The 26,608-nt window shown below is 38.7% G+C and overlaps 1 protein-coding gene across 1 annotated transcript in view; it reads left to right on the top strand.

Annotated features, from left to right (window-relative positions):
• Positions 1-26,184, top strand: part of LOC107867662 (exocyst complex component SEC5A) — a 35,177-nt gene extending 8,993 nt beyond the window's left edge. Inside the window, exons 8-21 of the mRNA XM_016714003.2 lie at positions 3,825-3,899; positions 4,285-4,422; positions 4,511-4,702; positions 7,701-7,844; positions 18,320-18,446; positions 18,520-18,730; positions 22,764-22,879; positions 22,960-23,191; positions 23,461-23,554; positions 24,492-24,566; positions 24,659-24,715; positions 24,865-25,014; positions 25,270-25,485; positions 25,761-26,184. Coding sequence (XP_016569489.1) covers positions 3,825-3,899; positions 4,285-4,422; positions 4,511-4,702; positions 7,701-7,844; positions 18,320-18,446; positions 18,520-18,730; positions 22,764-22,879; positions 22,960-23,191; positions 23,461-23,554; positions 24,492-24,566; positions 24,659-24,715; positions 24,865-25,014; positions 25,270-25,485; positions 25,761-25,982 — 2,049 coding nt within the window. The 3' untranslated portion in view covers positions 25,983-26,184. The remainder of the gene's footprint in view (positions 1-3,824; positions 3,900-4,284; positions 4,423-4,510; positions 4,703-7,700; positions 7,845-18,319; positions 18,447-18,519; positions 18,731-22,763; positions 22,880-22,959; positions 23,192-23,460; positions 23,555-24,491; positions 24,567-24,658; positions 24,716-24,864; positions 25,015-25,269; positions 25,486-25,760) is intronic.
• The last annotated feature ends 424 nt before the right edge of the window (positions 26,185-26,608 follow it).

Below are 26,608 nucleotides of genomic sequence, written 5' to 3'. Positions count from 1 at the left end.
ACGAGATACCAAACAAACACATAGTAAAGCACAGAAGCAGATTACATAACATAAATACGGCACCCATAAGTAATATAAAACAGAGGAAAGCAGAGGAAAGCACACAGATTCGTAATAAAACATGGAACACGGAACACGGAATCATAACAGGAATAAAACCCCCACCAAGTAATTCCCTACACTAGCGACCCAAAACTGGCCCTAGTCCTCTGCCCTAATTCGCGTCCTCCAGACCTTCCTATCTAAGGTCATGTCCTCGGTGAGCTGTAACTGCTTCATGTCCCGCCTAATCACCTCTAGTGCTAGAAAAACTAAATTTTATATTACTTGATTGAGAGAGGCTCAAATGGAGCAACATGGACTATGAGATTCATATATCCAACCCAACTTGCATGGCATTGAGGAGTCATTGATGCTGGTATTGCATCAAATAGTGAAGTCCCCAACACTCATGTATGTGCCCATATAATACAAAGGACTTACGCCAGAGCTGAATCCAAAATTTAAATTCGATGGGTTCATCGTTTAAAATTTTTAGCACTAAATTTTGTATATTTTTAAACTTATGGGTTCTGACTTACTATATATTGCAATCTCAATGAACTTCTATACAAATTTATATTCCGTGTCAAAAGTATAGAGTTAAGATGAACCTGATACTATTAGGTTGTGTGAGAAATATTAGGAAGAATATTATTGAATTGTTGTTACTACATTATTACATGAAATTCTATTTATAGACGCTACATTCCAATATTTTTCCAAATAGGACACTACATTACATCCTTTTTCACGTAGTATTCTATATGCTATTCCTATTCCGACTCATATTCGAACATTCTCCCTCAAGTTGGTACATACAAGTCATATGTACCAAACTTGTTATGGATGTAATTAATATGAGGATCATCGAGGTACTTGGTGAAGATATCTGCAAGAAAACTGATAAGGATTGCTCGAGACATTTTGGCGATCACAGTTGAAAAGGAACAAACTAAAGAAGTGGTCAGAAAAGTAGTAAACGTCACAGGAAAGTTGATTTTTTACCGGAGAATTGGCAGAAACTGGTTTAAAATATATGAGTCATCTCAAAATCAAGAGATGAGTAGATCTTGTAGAAGAAAATCATAGAAAAATTGACTGAAACATGCTCACACGCCGATTTATTTGATTTGACGGTTGAAAAATTATATGGATAGGGTCGGAATGATGGCATGACCCTACTGGTAAAGAGATTATTTTGGTAGGGTCGGCATGATGGCACGATCCTACCGGAAAAGAGAAGTTGCTGAACTTTCCAGATTAGGCTCGAGAGACTGTTCTAGACCATAGAAAAATATGGCAGGGTCGGAATGAAGGTACGACCCTGTTGAAAAAGAGAAGTTGAAAAAGAGAAATTGTATGGATAAGGTCGGAATGACAACACAATCCTACGCAAATCAGATTTGAGGAGTCATTGTAAAGATGCATGAAACCACGCCAAATCGGATCTGAGAGTCACTGGAAAAACGCACGGTGCTATGCAACTCATAGATGAGAAATTAGTCCGAAAAGATGCACGGTACAATACAAATTAAATATGAGAAATAGTTCGGAGAGATGCATGATGCCTATGCAAATTAGATATGAGAAAGTAGTCACCGGAAAGATGCAGGGTTCTAAGCAAATCAGATATGAGAAAATAGTCACCGGAAAGATGCATGGTGCTACGCAAATTAGATATGAGAAGCCACCAGAAAGAAGCACGGGGGCCTAACTTTTGCTAACATGATCATTGGTCAGACGAGCGGCATATATGGGTAATAGTTGCCCGGCGGCAGCGGAAGCTCTTTGATTCTCTACCAAGATTGTAGAGACTCTGATACCATGTGAGAAATATTAGAGAAGATATAATTGAATTGTTGTAACTATATTATTACATTGAGACCCTATTTATAGATGCTACATTCAATCCTTTTCCAAACAGGACACTATATTACAATCCTTTTCCGAGTAGTATTCTATATGCTATTCCTATTCCTACTCATATTCTAACAGGTTGCATTAGCCTCTGACTGGACCACACTATTTAACAATCGGAAAATCACATAGTGGATTGAAGCTATATCATTTTCCTTGTTTAGGATAATTTACTTTAGTAACCCTTCTAATTCTCTTACCTATTTAGTTTGCCCTGTCGTTGCCAATCTCTTCAACATTCCTATTTAGTTCCGTTCTTCCTCCTGAATGAAATCCTGATTTCCATTGACATGAACATGTCCCTAACCTTCCGGTTATCTTCTCCTATTTTAATTCCAACAATTTCCAAGATGCTCGTGTCTTGCTATTGACATCTGTATATGTAGAACCTCCCCGGAGGCAAGAGTTTAAGCCAATAGTTTTGCAGAACACAGGATGCTCCTCCCATCTGTCAAAGTAACTAACCAATAATCCACTTTTTCAACAACTACTCTACCTACTAAACGCGATACCTTAATTTTACAAAAAGAGAAGAAATATGCCACTATATATAAATTTCATTATTGAAGTCACTAGTCAGCTCTTAATTATTAGTGGAAACACAATTTGACATGGTCCTCCATGATATTGAGAAGTAGGGATTCGAAACACAAATGCATGATGCTGTTTTTTCCTGGATAAATAAATTAATTATATCATATGTCAGGATGAAAAAGATACTGAGAGATTATAAAGGAGTGTGGACTTGAGCCTAAAGGGTTTATGGAAATCCATAATCTTGTGTCATGTCATTTACAATGTTTCTCCAAACCAAGAGAGTTAGATACTGAGAGATTATTAAGGAGTGTGGACTTGAGCCTGAAGGGTCTATTGAAGTCCATAATCTTGTGTCATGTCAGTTACAATGTTTCTCCAAGCCAAGAGTGTATAGCACAGATCCAGACTTAAATTTAAAAATGCACTGCTTTTCCCCCTCAAAAAACTTTTTGTTTCTCAAACCAAATTTTGTAGATGTTACATAAGAAAATTGCCCTCTGGTTTTCTGTCTGACTCTTAACTATCCTTTGCCATGCCAGTTCTTAAGTAGTATGATTTACCAGCTAGCTATCTAGTATGATGCAAAGAAACTGATCCCTCACCAAGCAAGCATATGAGGCTCACATGCAGCAAATTCAGATTATCAGACAGCAAATATTCTTGAGGGTGCCAGAAGGAAACATAAGAAAATCATAAATAGAAAAGGATCCACTAGCAAGAATCTAAGATGCTGATAATTAAGAGAAAACTTAAAAAGGGAATTCTTTGCTCCGGGAGGTAGATTATAGGATGAGTTATGCTTCGGCGAAGTTAGAGTTTAACAGCCTAAAATTAGAATTTGTTGAGTGTTAACGTCTTAAATAAAGAGCTTGAGTGCATGTTGCCTATTACAAATTGCTTATATCATCTATCCCATGTCTTATATGAGTAGACAAGCAGCCTGATAAATTGATAGCGGTCTGCGATGTCTATGAAACTGCTTTTTGCAGTGTGTGATGAAGGAATTTTAGACAAATGGGTCTCACTATATATATGAAGAAAAAATGTGATATTTTATTCTCAAAAAGGGTGAAATTGCTTATATCAAGGCCTGTCAGTTCTTAATTATCAGATTACTGAGAGTAGACTAAACAGTTCCGATCATTGTCTTCCTTGTAATTTTTTTTTACTTGATTTCACTTGAATTATTGACCTTTGCATTTGTGTGCAACCATCTAAAACAGATGCCATCTAAAATAGATACTTTAGATTGTAACGTTTAAGAAAAAATTTAATTTTTTTCCTATAGATACTTGTTACTCATGTTTGACTTTTAATGCTTCATGCAGCTTGAAAATAACGTGAGACTCTTGTTGGAGTTGGAACCTGAATCAGATCCTGTATGGCACTATTTGAATATACAGGTGAGGACTTTAAGGTCCAGTCAACTGTTTCTATTTTTGTTCTTAGTTTCTATTTCTTTCCTTTAATAAATAAATTAATAATGTTTTATTAAACATAAATGATAAAACATAATAGTGGGAGCTTTAGCACACTGGGCTGCCCTTTTTAAACATAAAAACATAATGACACTAACAATAGAAACAAATGATCGACAAATTGACAGGAGATAATGTGACTTCATGAATTGCTATATTCCAATAAAAACAGAAAACCCATTGTTGGTTGTGAAACCTTGAGTATATTTGGCACTTTGTTTTCCTAATGGAGGTGAATGATATGGTAATATTTCCTTATTTAGCGATGGGACGTAATTCTGCAATGTCCTCTTTGCTGTCCATTTGACAGAACCACAGAATCCGAGGTTTGCTTGAGAAATGCACTTCGGATCATGAAGCAAGAATGGAAAATTTTCGGACTGAGATGCGTGAAAGAGCTTTATCTGATGCAAAATGGAGGCAAATTCAGCAAGATTTGAACCATACTGTAAGCCCAACTGCCTTTCGTCGTAATTTTTTTAAATTAACTGGACCTTAAACTAATGTACTAATTTTTGTCCCTAAATGGTCATCAGCCAAATGCTGATTACTCTGATTCTCTTGAAAATACATATTTGGCGGGTGATTCACAACAAGTGGAATTTACTGGTGAAAAGGTTGATGCTCTAAGAGGAAGTTATATAAGGAGGTTGACTGCTGTAATTATCTACCATGTTCCTGCCTTTTGGAGAGTAGCTGGAGCAGTTTTCAGCGGGAAATTCGCGAAGGTATGAACTTCTCTACCCAGTATACTTTTTATAGGCTGGTGCAAACCCGAGGATATGCAAACAAAATATTTTCTGACAAATTTAATGTGGTCAGATATCTTTTGTTGTGTTTTTTGGTTGGTTCAGTCTTGAGAAAAATAAACAGCTAAAGTCTTGAGAAAAATAAACAGCTAAAGTTGCACCTTGCCCTTTTCATTTTTGGGGGTTGTAAATCTATTTTTCACAAAGAAAAAAAAGGAAGAGAAGAAAATCATAGTAATAATAATAGAAGACATAATCATTGACAATCTTTTGCTGACCTGCACAGTTTTCTTTGAATCTTGGAAGAGCATCACATTTTGAAAAACATTTTTGAGTATTAGGTTTAGAAGTGATTCTCGTTTTCTCTTTGCTGATGTTAACTAAATCAGTTGATTTTTCAAGTTTTTGAGTAAGGTCTTTATTGTCTGTGAGTAGAGAAAATCCATGGAGATTGAAAGCATCCAGTTAAAAAGTGATCTGCTGATGTAAATCTTCTGCGCATAGATCTGTGCTTCAGTCACTTGTAGCAGTGGTGACAAAAGATCACCTTTGTAAATGCTGCGTATTAACATTGACTAATAGAACCACAATTCTCTGTATATCTCTTTATGTGTGAAGTAACATTTTTAATTACATGGAAAATTGATAGCATTTGACAGCATCCAGTCCACTGGTTTGATACTAATGGATATCTAAATGACAGAGTAACATCTGTCATCTGCCCTTTGTGTGTAATCACTCTTAAACAGTTAGAACATGTCAAAAACAAAGTTTTATAGACAGAAAGAGGAAACACTTTATTTTTTTAGGTGCTATTTCAAAATTGAAGATTCTGCCTGTGTCTCAAAAAAATTGGCGGTCAGATTATTGGGTGCTGAAATATAATTTTCAATGTGAATATGGACATCAATTTTTTCTTAAAATATTTACCTAGGTATAAACTTAAAAAAAAGAACTCCAAATGACAATTACAGCCAAATAGTTGTAAGCTTTTGAATAAGACTGTAGTCAAAGAAATAACTTCGACTCCCCAAAGATGAAGTTTGTTACTGTCCGGCAGTGTGTGTGTGTTGGAGTTTTGCCGGTTTCTGAAACTTTTTGCTTACTCATTGGAAAAAAATATTGCTCCCCAATTAGTGATTTTGCCTTTCTTTCATTCACAAACATGGCCATGAACAACTTTATAAAAAAGGTTTACCAAAAGGTAAGGATCTACAAAACAACATGATTTTCTGTAAACTCCACCCAATCATCTATACAAGAAGGAACTTTCTGCTGCACCAATAGAAAATAAGGGAATGGTGACTACTCCTCAAGTGAGATAAACTCAACTCTACTCCTTCAAAGGCTCTCCTAGTTCTCGCTCTCCAAACAACCCACATTAACGCAAGTGGAACCACATTCCAAGCCCTGTGTCTCTCCTCCTGACTCTCTTGCAGCTGAACATAACTCTTTCACAGTATTTGGCATTACCATCTTGCCAAAGCTCCTAAACATATTCCACCATAGACCATAGTCAACCTGCAACGTAGAAGAAGATGATCCTTGTCCTTGCCCACCTACGTGAAACACCAACTGGCACAGCAAAATATTATGCTTTTAAAGATTTTTTTGCTGTCAAAATCACCCCTCTAGCATCTAGCCAAGTGGAAAAGACGCCTTCCTCGGCACCTTTGGAATCTGTATTGCATTACATGGAAAAGCACGCTCCTCCCTACCAAAAGCTTCTCATAGAGAAACTTCACAGAAAACGCTCCTTTATTCCCCAAGCCTCACCATCACACATCAGGATTGTGCAAATTGGGACGACACATTTAAGGCGAAGCATCTATATAGTTTGGTTCCCATAATTTTTCATTTCCTTCTAAATCTGGTGTTAATGCTACTTACATGCTGCTCTACAGTCATGGTGTCAAAAGTAACTCATCTCTTTTTGATGAATGACAACTACCCGTTTATAGGATCAAAACTTGACACTGAAACAAGTTGAAACACTGTCCTTTGAGCTCTTCCCCCTTTTGGGGTTTGAAATAGATGTGTTAGATATGTTTATCACAAGGTGGGGGATAGACTCTGTATAATTGAAGTCATTGTCTGTTGCTATTATGCAGGCTTTAGGACTGCTCTTATTTTTAACTATAGTTGAGTCTTTAGAGCTGTTCTCATTTTTTCACTCAATATGGCGGAAAGTAATAAATTTTGCTTAACTTAATGACATTAGCAGATCTAAATGTTAACAGAAATATCTTTTACTTTTGCTATAGTTGATCACGTGTAGTTCTTATTGGGATCAATGTATACACCAGATACCTTCTTCCCTGTTTGTTAGTATGCTTCCTCTGTTGCATACAAGAAGAATCTTGCATCTGTCTTGCAACCCAACGATGGAAGCATCACCTTGATTAGTGAATTTCACAGGTTTCTTATCATATTAGGTAGTCTATTTTTAAGAACTGCTACTTTGCGGAACTGTTTCTATTTCTTTTTAAGTAATGAACTTTCAAACCTCAAATACAAGTCTGTCTGCACCAAGAAAGCTGTTGTTAGTTCTAAAGAAGCTGTGTTTTGATGATAACATCACTGTGCTCAATCCCACTCTCAACATTATTATTTTAAAATTTACCTTATCCAAAAGACATCACTGTGCTTAATGCACCTTTATCACACTCAATTTCGTGGTATCTAGCTGTGATTGATTCAGATTCTCAGGTTTGACTACTTATCAATTATAGTCATATTCAACAACTTCAATTGTTTGCCTCCTGGGATAGTTCAGGATAATCTACCTTACTCCCTTTTTTTCCTGTTCATTTTTGTTGATAAGTAGCTAATTTACCATACTCTCTGTCCTTTTCTAGATACATCACACGTATTTTTGGTGACCATGGTATAAAATATGCAGTCTCATCTCTCAATGTTATTTATTTCCACCTGGTAATTGCTTTGATTTCAATGGCCCTTTCTTCTGGTTATGTAGTCTTCTCAGGTATCCTCTGATTCAAATGTGAATGCTTCTGCATATAAAAGTGACGAAAAAGCGGGAGATGGGAGGTACTCAAATCATTCGCTTGATGAAGTAGCTGGGATGGTGCGCAGTACTATATCAGCTTATGAATCCAAGGTAAATGTCCAATCTTGATGGTAGTAGATTAAAGTAGATGGTTATGTTTAGTTTGAGTAGTTGTGCACTTAGTTATCTTCTACTTATGGTTATAAGAATTGTCTCCACTTCCAAATTTGTCCTGCCAAAAAAGAAAGGAATTTGATTATCACTTCCAAACTTTTTGCTTGTCAATTAATGAGGATTGAGCCTTGCTGCATATTGCTTCTTTTGTTCTATTTATTCTTTGCTGGGGAGGGTTTTTTTGAGGTCACTAATACTAATTACTCCAAATTACTGAAAGAACGGCCTTTGAGCCTTTATAATGGAAATGTATCCCCAGTGAAAAGTGAAAGTGAAAACCTCTCTGTTTAATCTTTTCACCCATTATTGACTAACAAACGGAGTCAGCATAACCTTTCTGGCAATTTTTGACTGAAGATTGGTTTGGGTTTATCGATGAAAGTCTATAATGTAAGAGGATGAAGATAAATACATTGGATAGGTGTTAGCATTTATCGGTGGAAGTCTATAATATAAGAGGATGAAGAGAAATAACGTTGGACAGACGGGGCTCACAGAATTTGGAGTTGAAATACTCCATGTGCTTTCCTTCTTCTGGTGCTTTCCTTCTTCTGGACAGTAATATCACGGTGACAAATCTTTTTTCTGGAACTGGGTACGTGTTTTTTGTTGTGTGTATATCTGATTAATTACTCAGATGGCCATATTGGTGATCTTGATTTCTATCAGCTCTATTTCTCTCTCTCTCTAATGTTCACTAAACCCACGACCACTGCCCCTTGACCGGCTGACGCCGGCGCCGGCGTCGGAGCACTGGTAACAGGCAAGGATAACTCCCACTCCCCCTTCTCTCTCCCCAGTTCTCTCTACCCTCTTCTCTCTCCCGTTTCCTGTCCCCCTCCGTCGTTCGAACCACTCGTGCTTACGCCGGCGGTCAAAGTCGCCGTCGGCTTGACTCCGGCGACACAGGCAGCGCGCAGCTCCGGTCACAAGCGACCAATCCGGCGGGTCCATCTGACGGTACTTCTGGTTCTGACCAGATCTGGTTCCCACAACTTCGGATTCCGGAGGCACTCCGGCGAAGCTCCGGCCAATTATCCCGGCGACCAGTTTCGGCATCAGTTTGTTGGGACCCAACATAGCACGTCTACAAGCGTAACCCGGTGACTTCTAACCTTTGCTATTTCATTCTTCATATAATTTCTAGTATTATCTCCTGTTTCTTGACTTGCGCTTAATTTGTTGGGATTGTCTGTTGTCGTATATTTTCGGTTTATTCCATTGCTCGACTTAGTTATAATTGGTGGGTTTGACTTTTTCTTTATTATTACATATTATATACTGTGCTTGTGCTTTCTATTTCCTGCTGTTGCTTGATTACCGTCGTGTGTTTTTTCTGGGAGTTGTGGCTGTGGGCATTGATGGTAGGATAGGGTCATGTCCGAGGGGGTTGGGGCGGGGGCCTGTGTTGGGGGTGGGGGAGAGGGGGTTAGGCCCAATGTTAGGGGAGGTAGAAGTAGACGGGTTGCTAGAGTTCATAGGCTGCGGGTTGGGTCTTGGAATATAGGACTCTGCAGGGTAAGTCTATAGAGCTAGTGAAGATTCTTAGAAAAAGGAGGATCAATATTGCGTGTGTGCAGGAGACTAAGTGGGTAGGGTCTAAGGCTAGGGATGTGGATGGTTACAAGCTGTGGTACTCTGGTAGCGAGAGGCGGAGGAATGGAGTTGGCATCTTAGTAGATGAAGAGCTTAGAGGGCAGGTAGTGGAGGTTAAGAGGATCAGCGATAGGTTGATGACTGTTAAGTTGATCATTAGGGGGTCTACTCTAATCGTGTGTAGTGTTTATGCACCGCAAGTAGGCTTGGATGGGGAGGAGAAGATGCGGTTTTGGGAGGCGTTGGATGAGGTGGTGAGAGAAGTGCCTAGTTCTGAGAAGATTGTTGTAGCAGGGGATTTCAATAGGCATAGTGGGGGGTTACCGGGATGCTTTGGCGATGTCCATGGAGGTTTTGGTTTTGGGGTGAGAAATGAGGAGGGAACTGCTCTGTTGGATTTTGTGAGGTCCTTTGGGTTGGTAGTGGTGAATTCGAGCTTCCCGAAGAAGGACGAGCACCTGATCACCTTTCGAAGCGCGATAGCCAAGACGCAAATTGACTTTTTGTTGCTTAGGAAAGGGGATAGGGTGTTGTGTAAGGACTGTAAAGTCATCCCGAGTGAGAATCTTTCAACCCAGCATAGGCTCTTGGTGATGGACTTAGGTGTATTAAGAAAGATAAGAAGAGAAGGGTGAGGAGGGTAGACCTAGAATTAAGTGGGGCGGCGTTACGCTAGCGAATGTGAGGGAGATAGGGGAGAAGGTGGCGGGAATGGGGGTGTGGGAGTGCAGGGGGACGTGGATGGTATGTGGGATAGGGCGGCTAGCTACATCAAGGAGACTGCTAGTGAGGTGTTGGGTATTTCCAGGGGCTTGCTTGCCATCGTCGGGGGGATTGGTGGTGGAATAAAGAAGTTAGGAAGAAAGTGGAGACTAAGAAGAGGGCGTATGCTAAGTTGGGTGAGAGTTGGGATGAAGATGAGAAGCGGGCTAATAGGGAGGAGTACAAGATAGCTAGGAAGGAGGCTAAGTTAGCAGTCACGGCGGCTAAGATGGCAGCGTTCGAGAGCTTGTATGCGGGGTTAGAGGAGAAAAGAGGGGAAAAAAGGTTGTTTAGGCTTGCTAAGGCTAGGGAGAGGAAGGGTCGTGACCTCGACCAGGTGAAATGCATTAAGGGGGAGGAGGATGGTAGAGTATTGGTAGAGGATGGTCACATTAAGAAGAGATGGCAGTCGTACTTCGATAGGTTATTGAATGAAGAAGGGGATAGAGTTATTGTTTTAGGGGAGCTGGAGCACGCAGATGAGTGTTGTGATTTTAGTTATTGTAGACGTTTTAAGGTAGAAGAGGTCAGAGAGGCTATTCGCAGGATGTGTAGAGGTAGGGCGACGGGGCCTGATGAGATCCCTGTGGATTTTTGGAAGTTCTTTGGGGAGGCTGGCTTAAGGTGGTTGACTGAATTATTTAATGGCATTTTCAAGTCGGCGAAAATGCCCGAAGCTTGGAGATGGAGTACTATGATCCCTTTTTATAAGAATAAGGGTGACATTCAGAGTTGCAATAACTATAGAGGTATTAAGTTATTGAGCCACGCTATGAAGATTTGGGAGAGAGTGGTCGAGTTGAGTTTGAGGAGGATAGTGGCTATCTCGAAAAATCAGTTTGGATTTATGCTCGGGCGCTTGACGACGGAGGTAATTCACCTGGTGCGGAGACTGGTGGAACAGTATAGGGAAAGGAAAAGAAATCTGCACATGGTGTTTATCGACTTGGAGCAGGCGTACGACAAAGCCCCTAGAGAGGTGCTTTGGAGATGCTTGGAGGTGAGTGGGGTATCGGTGACGTATATTAGAGCAATCAAGGACATGTATAATGGAGCTAAGACTCAGGTGAGGACGGCGGGAGGAGACTCAGAGCATTTCCTTGTCGTGACGGGGTTGCATCAGGGTTCCACTCTTAGCCCGTTTTTGTTTGCTTTGGTGATGGATGTGTTGACACGGCGTATTCAGGGAGAGGTGCCTTGGTGTGTGCTTTTTGCAGATGATGTAGTTTTGATTGATGAGACGCGGGGGTGCGTGAATGATAAATTAGAGGTGTGGAGACGGATCCTTGAGTTTAAAGGGTTCAGGTTGAGCAGGAGCAAGACAAAATATTTGGAATGCAAGTTTAATGACGTGAGGCAGGAAGACGAGGTGGTAGTAAGGTTGGATTCCCAGACGGTATGTAAGAGGGATAGGTTCAAGTATCTGGGGTTCATGATTCAGGGGAATGGCGAGATTGACGAGGATGTCTCCTATCGTATTAGAGTGGGATGGATGAAATGAAAGCTCGCCTCGGGGGTGTTGTGTGATAGGAAGGTGCCGCCTAAGCTTAAAGGCAAATTCTACAGGGTGGCAGTCCGGCCGGCCATGTTGTATGGAGCGGAATGTTGGCCAGTCAAGAACTCTCATATTCAAAAATTGAAGGTGGCAGAAATGCGGATGTTGCGTTGGATGTGTGGGCTTAATAAGGGTGATAGAGTTCGAAATGAGATTATTCGGTAAAAGGTTGGAGTGGCTTCGGTGGAGGACAAGATATGGGAAGGTTTCTTTCATGAGAAAAGTTGTGGGGCATCCGTGCCCCTCCTCATTTTTGGGAGATAATCAAAGTAGATTTGGTAATAGTAGTTCAGAACTTTCATGAGAAAGGTTTCTTTGAGAAAAGCTTGAATGCTACATTTGTGGTTTTGATTCCAAAGAAAGCTGTGGCAGAGGAGCTAAATGATTACAGACCTTTTTTTTTTTAAGAAGGTAACTTGTATTTCGTATCCAAAAAAGGCTCAGCACCATAGGCAGGTGCTAAGGCAAAAGGTTTCAATCACAAAATAGGATAATGGGGGATCCTATGTACAACTATCAACTTACAGATTGTCAAAGAAATCTTCAAAAACTGCTATCTCCCCATTACATCCTGTTTACACCAAAAATAAAAAAGATTGAGGCAATTCATCTTAATTTTGTAGATGGGATTGCTTTTTTTCTCAAAATGTCTAAGGTTCCTCCTCTCTGTCCATACTGTCCACCAAATACCTGCTGGAATACTTTGCCACCAGTCTTCATCTGCCCCTCTTATACCAATACTCTTCCAATTCTTCAGAAGTTCTAGAGTTGTTCTTGGCATTACCCAAGTCACCCCCAAGGAACATTTGCCACAACTTTGCAGTTGTCTCACAATGCAGGAAGAGGTGCTCATTGTTTTCAGCTTCCCGTCCTCACAATAGACATCTTGAGCAAATCTGGGGACCTCTCGTTTGTAGTTTCTCCTGAGTTAAGCGAGCTCTTCTAACTACCAACCTCACAAAGCACGCTATTTTGGTAGGAATTTTAATTTTCCAGATGACGTACAATTTCTCCCGTTCATTTTCCAATAGACTGATTTAACTGAGAAGGCACCTTTACTGGAAAGGCTCCTCACTGGTTTGTCCGGAACATCAATAATGCCTTCAAAAGAGTTCAAACAAAGCAATAATTTAATAGCTCTATCCACTTCCCAATCATTCAAAGCCCTTCGGAAGTTCAGCTCCTATCCATTCTCCATCCCGATTTGTCTTACAGTTGCTTGCTTTTTGCTTTTGAAGACTCAAAATATATAAATTGGAAAAAGGGTTTTCAAGTTATTCTGATCAATCCACCAATCATCCCAAAAGGAAGCTTTAAACCCATCACCCACCTTAATTCTAATATTGGTCCAGAAATTAGACCACATATTTCTCATGGTCTTCCACAGACTGCTGCTATATGTACCATTCACTTTTTCAGTTATCTAATTATTCATTAAACCATATTTTTTTGTGATGAATCTTCCCCACAAAGATCTGTCCTCTGTCATGAACCTCCATAGCCACTTTTGTAACAGGCTATTGTTGTTGTGAATACTTAGTTTTTTGATTCCAAGGCCACCATGCTTCTTGCTGCAAATTAGTGAATCCCATCTCACAAGATTTTTGTTCTTCTTCTCTTCACAACCATATTTCACAGAAAATCCCTTCTTAGTTTATCTATCTTCTTTACTACCCCCTTAGGAATAGGAAAGCAGGCTATCATATAACTGGGAAGGACATCCAAAACTGAGTTTATCAATGTCAATCTGCCGCCAAGGAGGAGTGAGAGGCTAGCCTTGGATGGCTTCAGGAGGAGTAGAGGGAGGCCGAAGAAATACTAGAGTGGAGGGATTAGACATGACATGGAGCAGCTTCTGCTTACCGAGGACATGACCCTAGATAGGAAGGTGTGGAGATTGCGGATACGGGTAGAAGGCTAGGGTGAGTACATGGGTTGTAGCAAGTAATTAGGAGAGTCCCTGTTTAGCCGGGTTAGTAATCGAAGGACTGTGTTGATAGGTAGGAGCCGCTAGTCAGGGGAGACTGGGTGTGGTGGGTGGCTTTGGTCTGTGAGTGTAGGTTACTACTAGGCGGGTACCCTATTCCTGATTTCGTTTTTCTTATTTCTTATAGTTTATGGCTCTTAGTTCCCCTATCCTGTATTGCTTTGAGTTCTATTTTACTATTTCTGATTCTTTACTTCTGTTAAGCCATCCATCCTGCTTCACGTTTCAGCAGACTTTTTTTTTTTTTTTTTTTAATTTATTTATTTATCTTGAGCCAGGGGTCTATCGGAAACAACCTCTCTACTTCTTCGGGGGTAGTGGTATGGACTGCATACATTTTACCCTCCCCAGACCCCACTGTGTGGGAATACACTGTGCTGCTTGTTGTAATCTGCCGCCAAGGGACAAATATCGTCTTTATCAGCTAGCCAACCTTCTATCATATCTCTCCAACACTTCGCTCCAAATGTCTTGAGCTTTATTCTTTACACCAAGAGGCATTCCAAGATACTTTGTGGGTAGAGTTCCCACTTCGCATCCCAGATTTGCAGCAAGTAGACCCACTCCATCAGAATGGTTGACAGAAAAAATAGAGCTTTTGCTCCAATTCACATGTAATCCAGATATAGCCTCAAAGATAGTTAAGATGGCCCTAGATGTCTGATTTGGTTCACTTCTGCCTCGCAAAAAGTAAGGGAGTCATTGGCATACAGCAAGTGAGTGATCTCCATGTTGCCTCTATTACTATGTGCCCCAAAACTTTTATCCCGCCGTTAGCATTAGCCTTTCTAACCATATGATTTAGCCCTTCCATTGCTAAGATAAACAAGAATGGACATTGGATCACCCTGTCTTAACCCCTTTGAGAATGAAAAAAGCCTTCAGTAGTGCCGTGAATTAAAAGGGAGAACTTGACACTAGAGATTAAAAACCAATCCATTTGATCCACTTATCACCAAACCCCATATCTTTCAGTATTTTCAGCAAAAAATCCCAATTGAAATGGTCATATGCCTTCTTTATGTCAAGTTTACACAAAATGATTACAGACCTATAAGCTTGATTTGGGGTGTGTACAAGATCATTGCAAAATTATTGGCAGAAAGATTAAAGAAGGTGATCCATGGTTTGGTCGGCAGACAACAAATGACTTTCATCAAAGGGAGGTATATATGGATGCGGTATTAATTGCAAACGAGCGTGTTGACTCTAGACGGTGCAACAAGAAAATTGGAATTATGTGTAAATTGTACATTCAGAAGGCTTATGATCACTTAAATTGGAGTTTCCTGCTACAGCTATTGGTAAAGATGGATTTTGGTGCTAGGTGGATCAAATGGATAAAACATTATATCAACAACAACATATCCAGTGTGGGAGATAAAACATTATATCAGTAGAGTCAAATTTGCAGTGCTAATTAACAGAGAACCAAATGGATTCTTCTTGTATCAGAGAGGTTTGAGACAAGGTGATCCCTTGTCTCCGTTTCTGCTCATATTAACAATGGAGGGTATGAGCAATCTATTGAATAAAGCAAGGGAAAAGAGGTGGATCAGAGGCTTCCAAACGGGAGAGCAAACAGTGTGCAGATGACACCTTGTTTTTTTGTGATGCAGATGAGGCACAGGTTCTGATTTTGAGGGTCATATTCATCATATTTGAAAATCTCTGGGTTACATATGAACTGGGGAAGGAATTTCATCTATCCCATCAACACAGTAATTGAGATACACACTCGCAAGTAGATTAGGAGGAAGAGTGGGAGAGGTCCCAACTACTTATCTTGGAATGCCTTTGGGAGCTAAGGCCGGGATTTGGAGTGGGGTAGTGGAAAAATGCACAAAGAGACTATCAAACTGGAAGAATCAATACCTTTTTGGGGGTCGGGGGTGGGGGTGGAGAAATTGACACTAGTAAATAATGTACTGGTCACTTTGCCTTCTTATTTGATGTTCATTTTCCGATGCCTGTTAGTGTTAGCAAGATTATAGATAATCTGAGAAAAAACTACTTTTGGCAAGGAAATGAAGATAAAAGAAGTATCATCTAGTCAAGTGGGAGGAGTTGCTAGTAAACAAGAAAGAAGGTGGTCTAACCTTCAGAAATATGGAAGTTTGCTACTGAAGAAGGAATGTTGTGGAAAGAAGCTATCATAGCAAAATATGATAGGGAAGATAAGTGGATGACAAAGATTGTCACAACATCTTACGGTTGCTCAGTCGGGCCCGACTTATCAGGAATCTATGACCATTGATGCAAATTAGGATCAGGGTAAAGGTAGGAAATGGGAAGAAAACCTCCTTTTGGCATGACAAATGGATAGGGCATCAAACTTTGAAGCAACAACATCTACAACTTTACATCTTGTGTCAGCAACAACAAGCCACTGTTGCCATGATGTGGTCAGGACAAGCATGAAATCTATTGCAGACATTTGAATGAATGAATGGGAAATGGGAAGAATTGCAGATTTCTGCAACTCAGTAGCTGGAATCAACAACTTGAATGGAGGAGAAGATAGACTGGAATGGGACAGACAAAAGAGGATATTTCTCTGTCAAATCGGCATACAAGGAACTGAATACAACGGTGGTGAAGGAAAGAGATTGGCCTTGTAAGATGGTATGGAAACCAAAGATACCCTACAAAGTCAACTGTTTTATTTGGCTTTTGGCCAAAGAGAGGCAGTACTAACACACAAAAATTTGGGCAAAAGGGGTCATCAATTAGCCTCTAGGTGTTTTCTTTGTGGGGAACAAGCCGAGACAATCAACCATCTTTTTTTGCATAATAAATGGACAAACCAGTTGTGAAGGATGTTCATTAGCATTAAAGGGATCAGGTAGGTGGTGGAAACCTGGAAGCATAGCAGCTGTGTTAAGATGCTGAATATAGATGACAATGTGAACAGGAAAGAAAAGAGATGAAAGATTGTCCCGGCATGCATTTGCTGGACAGTTTGGACCGAATGAAACAAGAGGAGCTTTGAGGGGATGTAGAACAGTTTACTGCCTTTCAATGAATTGTTTAGGCCTTTTTTATTTTTGGTGTGGGCAAAAACTATTAGCTCAAAAAGAAGATGTTTTAGACTTTTTGTGAGTACAGATGTAAACGACAAGATGTAAGTTGTAATACTTTTGAAGGGGGACTACACATTTGGTGGTAGTATACCTGTGGATATATAGAAGTAATGTTACCAGATTCCAAAAAAAATACTTCTTCAAAAGCTCTATAGTTCCTCTTTTTGCAAATTATCCAACATATACAAGCTGGGACAGTTTCCAGTTTCCATTTCATCTTTTGTCTCACTGCATCACCATCGTTGTTCCAACATTTTAACAAATCACAGCTGGTTGCTGGCATAATCCATCTAAGTCCTACCATGTTCAGAAATACCTGCCACAATTTCCCTGTTTGGTCATCTTATATAGGTGGTTCAATCAGGCCCCTGTTGTAATTAGTGTTGAACTTTTTTGGATTATGTCTGCTCTTTGTTATTCAGTAAGTTCTTGTACAGGAGCAGACACGTTCTTTTGCTGTAAATTTTTGCATTGCATCTTCTTAATGCCTTTGAATGAAATTTTCTTACTACATCAAAAAAAAAGATGGCTATTATTTTCTCTAGCAGCGCCACACAAAAGACACCTAGAGCATAGATGGAATCCTCTTCTTTTAAGTTATTTAGTGTGACAAATCTAATCATGAATACCACTCCAGTTGTACTCCATATCCTTTCCTTCTTTTAGATTTAAAATTACTGTGACAAATCTCATCATGATTACACTTCAGCAACACGCTGCGAGAGGGGCTCGCATCGCTTCGCATCATTGCATTATGCAGCGTCGCGAGCACATTCCGATACACTGTTTTGACCCGTGCTCTTCTTACTGAAAAGTTGAAAGTAAGAAAACCAAAGAAATACGAAGTTAGTAGTACACCTCTATAGTTCTACACAGTGTGAGCAATACACCTCTATAGTGCTATGGGTACACTAGTGCAAGTATAGCTACCTTCCGTTCGAGATGTTATGGGTTATTGTCATGAAATATCCTTGTTCTCCTTTCTCCCTTTGATAAAAAAATGAATTAATGTGCCACTCAAAATCCCCTAATATATTTAATGATTAAAAAGATAGTTGCTTAGATCTAATCAAAAGAACAAAAACTTCCAGATGAGGAAGCAAATTCTTATCACCACATCATGAAATCTCTTGAATCCAAACAGATTGTCAGTCTTATGATGTAAACGTGTATCAACTGCTTAAGCTCTTCTTTTAAGTTTGTTGTCTTTGTACCTTTTAAAGTTTCACATTCTTTAACTTTAGTAGCAAAGTGTAGTTAGTCTATCTGATATCAATCTCAATTTTTGGCATATTCAAGAAAAATATTTGCTACTAGGTTTGCAATTGAGTTGTATGTTTCCAGGGTGGAAGTGGTGTAACATCTCATGATTTCTATGTATGTGTTGCTTCTTCTTTAATGTATCTGAGTATTGAAATTACACTCACAGGTCCAGAATGCATTTGGGGATCTTGAAGAATTAAATATTCTTGGCCCATACATGAGTGATGCCATAAAGGAGATAACTAAAGCATGTCAAGCTTTTGAAGCGAAAGAATCAGCGCCTTCAGTTGCTGGTACATATGCTTTCTGAGTTGCTTAGATTTTTGTACATCAGAGGTATCTAAAGATTTTATCCCTTCACTGCAGTTGCAGCATTGCGAACACTTCAGTGCGAGGTCTCAAAAGTTTACATATTGAGGCTCTGTTCATGGATGCGATCTACAGTTGAAGAGATATCGAAAGATGAATCCTGGGTCCCAGTATCTATTTTACAGAGGAATAGATCTCCATATACCATTTCTTCCTTGCCTTTGGCTTTCCGTTCAATTATCACATCTGCAATGGATCAGATCAATGCGTAAGTTGGGTTGTTACATGCTGTGCATATTTATACATAAAAACAAAAGTTTCCAATTAGCCCCTACATATGGCAGTGAGTTGAACAGCCTCGGTAGCTAGATTCTTTCTCATTATGTAACAGGGTTGATACTTTGACTTTATTTTTTATTTTTAAAAAAATTGCTCTGATATTACTTGTCAAAAAAATTAGTAAATGTGATTCAGATTAGAGTTGCAAGACTTTAGGATGATTACGCGACTTAAGCAAGAGTAATTAAGTGGTAATATGCACCTGTGTTACCCTAGCTGGCTTTGTAAAACATTGTTGTGCCCCTTGAACGAGGGAACTTGAAGGAATTGTTAAACTCTCTTTACCTTTAGAAGCTATAAGTCCTAAAACTAGAAGCTATAAGTCCTAAAAAACTCACTTAACCAAAAGTCATTTTTGGATTTGCAAGCGAAGTCTAAACTTCTAAACTCAAAATTCTGCCTAGGTTCACTACATTTATATACCACTTTTATAGGGGTGACAACTTTGTTTTATTAAAAAAGTTAAATTTTAGCCAAATGTACCTCTTGACTTACCTTAGGAAGATTGTGCTACAGTTATAATGGTTTATAAGGCTTACTTTTTCAAATAGAAAGGAAATTTCGCTAGTTAAAAATAGATGTCCCAGAGAAGAGTTTAAGCTGGAGATGACTAATTCCACTTTTTCTGAGATATCTCGAGGAGATAGAGATGTGGCCATATAGAGGTCGCAACCCACTTATTATGTACTAAATTCAAGGAGGTTTTAGAATTTACTGATTCTACTCTCTGTCCCAGCGCACCATTCACTGGCATGTGTTGACAAGCTGCTAGTTCTTTGAACCTTATGTTTCCAGCTGTTACCATGTCTTGGAGCTTAGTAGCTAAAAACCTCCAGTGACAAACTGCTATTTCTTTGAACCTTATGTTTCCAGCTGTTACCATGTGTTGGAGTTTAGTAGCTAAAAACCTCATCAAATGAGTATGAGAGAACAAAAGCTCCCTTAAATGTTCTTGCAAAACAATTACAATGTTAATATTTTAGAATTACTTTGTCTGTTAAGCTAATGTACCAAGGACATGATTTTTCTGTGTCTTCTTAACTGTGATGGAAATTAATTTCTCTATAGATCCCTTGATTTAAGTGGAACATTTGCTTAATAAACAAGGCTAAAGGAAATTTCTGAGCTATTTTGAGCGATGAGGAAAGGGAATGTGGGTTTGGTGAAAATATGAGTTAACACAATATAGCTGAGTAACAAAGTCCTATATAAGGAGAAACAAAAGGATTGTATGTTTGTTCATGTTAGCTATTATTCAAATTTTGGCAAGGATGGACATTGCAAGAAAAGGAATCCACGTACTGAAATTCAAAAAAGATAAGATGGAAGCATATGAAGGCTAATATTGTTGGAGATGGATATTGCTAATCCGTTAGAATAGAGATGAGGTGTGATTGTCTGCTCTTAGTGATAGAAAGATTAAATAAAGATGGATGAGCCGGTGATCATGAGGTTGTTAAAAGTGTCTCAAGGCCCCAAAAATCCTTCCTGTTCAGGAAGACAGTAAGCTCTTAGCTAAGAAGAGGCTAATCCTCCAACACCTCCCCATCTATATCCTCAAGAGAGTTATGTATGATCTAATCTAACTTCTTACATTGCCTCATAAAAGATAATTTAATCAACTTCTGACACTCGTAGAATTCTGAGAATCTCTGGCTGAACAAGTGTTCATCTTTAATAAAGGTTAAAAGTTGGAATATTCTAGTAGGTATTGCCGTCATACTGTTTTATTTTGTTCGGGGATGGAGGGGTGTGTGTGTGTGCATGGAACTGCGATGTCCGTTAGGACAGGTGCAACCTAACATTTAGCTTTGGATAGCGAGTTATTTTAGTTTGCTTAGGATGTGGATATCCTTACGTGGTTGAAAGTCTCATCCATTTCAGACTTTTATCCCAAAAAGAGGAAAGAAAGATAATTCACAAACACTGTAAGTTCATTACTCAGATCTGGAACTTGTTTTTCAGCCTCTCAAAGACACAGTAGATCATATGCCTGAACACACAGCTGCCCTGATGAGTTGCTGGATTAGAAGAGGGGGGAGCAAGAGATAGAGGAAATGGTGGAGGATGATACCCTCGTGCATTTGGTGGTCAGTATGGAAGGAGAGGAATGGAAGATGTTTTAAAGACAAGATCAAGTCCATCGCTGACGCGAAATGGAGTTGTTTAGTGTCTCTACTTTTTGGTGTAAAGAAAATTGTAGAGGAAATAGATGATTTGGTAGACTTCTTAGGTGCAATGTATAGGAATGCGCTCGCGTCGTTGCATAATGCGATGATGCGAAGCAATGCGAGCCCCTTTCGCTGTGTGTTGCTGATGCGAGCCAACACGAGCGCATCCTGTTGATTTTATTTTTAGGTTCAATTTTAAATTAAAAAAGAGTCGCTTCATATTGACCTTATATTTAGGGTCAATTTTAAATTTAAAAAATAGAGTCCACTGCTGCAACTTCTTCTTCTTCTTCTTCTTGATGAAGTAGATGAGCTTTAGAAGAAAAAGAATTAGATGTTGAAACATTATTCATTTAGATTTGTTTTTTCTTCTTTTTTCTAGTTTGTTCTGCTATTTTGTTGAACTGTTTTGCTATTGCGGTCTTCTTGTCTTGCTGGTCTGTTTCGTAGGAGGTGTTTCGGTGATCAAACCTGTGATTTTGGTGTTCAATTTAACTTCTGCTTATATATAGTGTCTTTATTGTTGATTATATAGTTGTTGTGGTCTTTTTAGTTCCGTCTTACTGTTTGGATGCTCTGTTTAGTCGTTTTTTCTTTTAAATTGCGCTCCACTTCAATGATGCGCTCACATTGCTTCACGCTTTGCGTAATGCGTGATGCGGAGCCTTGTCGCTTTTTCCACATCACGCTTCCTGAACATTGCGTAGGTGAGCTGTAGAGCTAGAGTCTAACCACATTTTGTAACGAGGTTTTTGAAGGTAGCCCGCAGTCCTTAATTGCTGTGGAATGCAACAGTACTAATCGTCAAAAAAAAAAAAAAAAGATATTTCACAATCATCTCTGGTATTTGCATGAGTTGATTAAAGGTAATTTACTTTACTTTTTTTTTAAAAACTAGTAACTTAAATGGTATTACGCTTTGCTGAGAACCATACTGAGATAATTTGCCTGAATCTCATGCATTGGTGGAGCCTTCTTTTGGGTTGTGGATCCCTTGAAAGAGGTTCTACAATCATGCCTAATATCATATCCCTGCTAGAAAAGCGCCTTGCTTTTTGTACATGTATGGCTCAGCTTTGACCTTTCTCCTATTCGTCCGACTTTCCGTAGTTTATCTGCACGGTGAGCTTCTATGTCCCACCACATTTTTGGTTTCAGTCTGGACCTGTATTAATTAGTAAAGAAGGTAGGAGCACTATAGAACTAAGGAGGTGCAAAGATGTAAAAAGGGACCCAAGCTTCCTAATTACACGAGGAGTCAACGAGAAGTTCAAGAGAAGAAAGTATTCATGTCATTATCTTTTTGCGTCTGGACATTGGAGGATGAAGTTTGGAACTTTCTGCTTTTGTGCTGTCTACCTCTAGAATTGATTGTGTGCGTAACATAAAAAACCAATATCAAATGGAAGTTAATATAGAGATTTTGTGTTTCCTCAGTATCTCCTACACGACGCCTATATCACTGTTTATGCTATGTAAGAGCCCCTTTATCTGATTTGAGTTGTATCTTACCTTACCAATTGTTAAGTGTAACATGTCCAAATGCTTATGGACGTCCATTGCCATTCACTTCGAGCAAATCACCTCCCTATTTGTTAGAAGTTACAAGGAAATCTATCAAAAGGTCGAATAATTCTTGTAAGCAAAGATGAACTATTCTTGTCCTGAGACGTGTTACCAGTGTATTTTAGGCTGTCTGAGAACAAGTTTGCTATTTTTGGTGAGATTTTCAGTCTGTTCAACTTTTGTTTGGTTCTTAAATTTACGTTAGCTGTGCTTTTATCTTTCCAGAATGATGGAGTCTTTGCAGAATGAGGCCATGAAGTCAGAAGAAATATTCTTGCAGCTTCAAGGAATCCAGGAATCTGTTAGACTAGCCTTCTTGAATTGTTTGCTGAATTTTGCTGGTAAGCATGAAGTTGATACCTTAGCTTATCAGTAGCTGAAAGATTCAAGAGTGATACAAATTGTTTACCATTATAATTAGGTCATCTGGAGCAAATTGGAGGTCAGCTTAACCTGAATAAATCCAATACAGAGAGTCCATATTTTCAAAATGGATATCTTGAACAAGAAGAAAAATCATCTGAACCCCTGCCAGGAAGTATTATTGACCCGCATCTACAGCTACTGATGGTTCTGAGTAATATTGGATATTGTAAGGATGAACTTGCTCGTGAATTGTATTGCAAATACAAACAAATTTGGCTGCAGCATAGGTACAAAATACTCTCTGCTCTTTAGCATACACATTAAGTTAAAAGCACTTGCTCCAATATTTGGGAAATCCCAGCAACGAAGCTGGATAGATTTGATAATTTTATTTTGTAATATTAACATTGCACAGAATGAGATTCAAGGTGAGTTGCATAAAGAGTTGGTCACTATGGGCATTACTAGTTTTAGGCTTTTTCTCCTTGATTAGACAACTTTTGTTTAATTTTCAAATGTTAGTTTAAACATCATGTCATTATTATATCTACTTTAGGGGTAAAGATGAAGGGGACAGTGATATCCAAGATTTGGTTATGTCCTTCGCTGGGCTTGAAGAGAAGGTCCTTGAACAATACACTTTTGCAAAGGTATGACTAAGTTCAGGTCTTGTGTGTGCCAAGAACTGTTACGTTATCTGAGATCCATCAATTTGATTGTATTGATTCCTTTGTTCACCTATCGTTTAGAGATCTCACGCCTTCCTTTTGCTTAAAACTGTTGTACTAAGTTTTACCTGGAAGAATCTAATAAAGAAGCGGAACTTTGGTTGAGAAATTGAGGACATCTTTGGAGATTCTTGAATGAGTAGTATTTGCACCATACATGTCGCAAAGTGCACATAATATCAATTTTACAGTTATAAGCATCGTGCTTTCATATAAATGGCTTGTTCATGTTCCTTTTCTGAATTACAATATTTATTGTCCAAATGTTTTTGTACAGTATTTCAAACCCCCTTTTGCTCGAGTCTTTTTTCTTTTTTGCACTAATACGGATATAAAAATAATGGTCTACATCGGATTCAATTGTCAATTGCCCCTAGTATTCCTCAATTTACTTATCTTGCTTTGATTTTTATAGGGAGCACACTTGGATACTGACGTGTAGAAATTGGCTGAACTTTGTTGAAACTAATATTATTGTATTTCCTGTTATGGTATCTGTTGAATATGGGTCTTCCCGTACTTGTTCTTGATAAAATCTTTACTATTCAAATAGAAAAAAGAGAACAAGAAAACTCTGATTTCATTAAGGTACATCCCAATGTAACCAAATAGCCAATAAGTTGCTTATAACTCCACCCCCTACCCATTTAATTCCATATAATTGGGAGACAGGTAGGAAGATGATATACAAGCTGCTTCCTCATGGGGTGGCAAAATATCCCCCAAAAGAGAGGAAGAGGCCACATTAATATGATATGCTTGATATCTATTGTACATTCTTTACTGAAAGAACTGAAGGAGACCCATATTGCTTAGATAAAGGTTCCATAATTACTATTTTTGGGCATATATTTGTCAGACAAATTTGATTAGAACAGCAGCTATAAACTATTTCTTGGATGGAGTACAATGGGGTGCTGCGCCAGCAGTTAAGGTGAGAAAAGATTCTTCCAATTAACTTGACGATTCCCATTAACTTAGTGTGTTTTAACCTTGGAAAGTTAAATGACCTTCTATGTCTTGCAGGGTGTGCGAGATGCTGCTGTGGAATTGCTTCATACTCTAGTGGCTGTACATGCGGAGGTAAATTTACCTCTTGTTTTATGGGCATATAGTTACTTTAAAACTATATTTCTGTACCTTTTACTACGGTGGTTTCTTAGCGGACTGGTTAATTCAGAAATTTCCTTATTACTTGGTCTTCTTTGTAATATTAATTTTTCTCTTCGCAGGTCTTTGCTGGTTGTAAGCCTCTACTGGACAAGACGCTTGGTATTCTTGTTGAAGGCCTAATAGATACTTTCCTAAGTCTTTTCCATGAAAATCAAGACAAAGATCTTAGAGCTTTAGATGCGAATGGCTTTTGCCAGCTTATGCTTGAGGTGAATCGGCAGTCTCTGAGTCTTATGTAGTGTATATAATGAACACTAATTACTAACTTGCACTTTAGACCACTCTTTTGTGCTGATTCTGCTATAAATGGTATAAATACAAGTTGATGCCTTGTATTTGCTTTTTGAGTGCTTTTTTTTGCTTTAAGTTCTACTTATTTGGCCAGAAGGTTTTAAAACAAGTAGTTAGATTTTGATTTCATGTCCATAGACTTCTTTCTGATAATTTTGGCGCTAAATGTGCAGCTGGATTACTTCGAGACCATATTGAATCCGTATTTCACACATGAAACAAGGGAGTCACTGAAAACATTACAGGGGGTCCTCTTAGAGAAAGCAACTGAGAGTGTTGCTGAGGCTACCGAGACTCCAACTCACAACCGCCGGCCAACACGTGGAAGTGATGATGTATTTCTGGATGATCGGCAGCAAGGGATGACTGTATCACCAGATGACCTGATTGTAACACAAGCTCTATATCTTCTTCCTTTTCAGATTTTATTTCATATGCCTTTTGCATAACTTCAAAATTGTGTGTTAGTTTTAATGTTGTTTGCTCTACAGCTGTTACAATTTTTCTAACAAAGTATTGTTTGTCATTTCTGAATCCACCCTGCAATTTTGCTGCTCTGACTGGCTACAATGCAGCCTTTCACCTAGTTGTCTACTTTAAGACACTGTCACTGAGATGTTTTCCCTCCACCCTTCTTACTAACATTCTGATTGCATCTTTTCAGGCTCTTGCCCAGCAGTATAGTTCTGAGCTACTTCAATCTGAACTTGAGAGGACTAGAATCAATACAGCTTGCTTTGTGGAATCACTTCCCCTGGATGCTGTTCCAGAATCAGCAAAGGCAGCATATGCTTCTTTAAGGGGACCTTTGGATTCTCCGAGTAGAAGTTTTAGGGGATCACAGCATATTGGTTCCCCGAGTTTCTCCAGGCCAAGGCGTAGATAAGTTGGCATAATTTCTTTTCTGTCAGTTTTTCTCGTTTAATGTTAGAGCAGTTGTTGTATTGTAGCAGGTTCATACATTCTTTTGTTAGAAGGGAGGCGTTTTACTGATAATGAAACCATCACCAACCTCATTTGAAATTCATTCATGTATGTACAATTGAAGAAGTTTTTTTGTCAGAAGACGTTTCAAGGTTTTTATGCAATTTTCATTATATACCGTTGAATGAAAATTTTAGGATAAATTACACAAATCCCATACTTAAAAGACTATATTACCTAATATCCCTTACTTTTTTAAAATTTATATAAAATTTCATTTTTCAACTTTACTCTTGATACATATCAAGAAAATCCTACATCCTATTTTTACTCTATCATTAACTCATTCAAGATTTCCTTCCCTAAAATATCTCCCTAATTTTCAACAATTAAATCATCTTTTTTTCTTATTTTTTTTCTTCTATTAATGCTTAAATATCTATCGTCCTGATTTTTTTTCCTCCAATAATGCATGCAACTTTTTTTTTTCCTCTTCTAAAATCTCTCTTTTTTTAAAAAAAATCTATTGATGCATACATAAATCTATTTAGTTTTATTTTTTTAATGGTGATTCATATGAATAATAAA

This window comes from Capsicum annuum, chromosome 4, assembly GCF_002878395.1.
Source record: "Capsicum annuum cultivar UCD-10X-F1 chromosome 4, UCD10Xv1.1, whole genome shotgun sequence".
Taxonomy (NCBI): Eukaryota; Viridiplantae; Streptophyta; class Magnoliopsida; order Solanales; family Solanaceae; genus Capsicum; species Capsicum annuum.
Note: the sequence above shows the minus strand (reverse complement) of the source record. Positions and strands in the feature narration are given on the sequence as shown.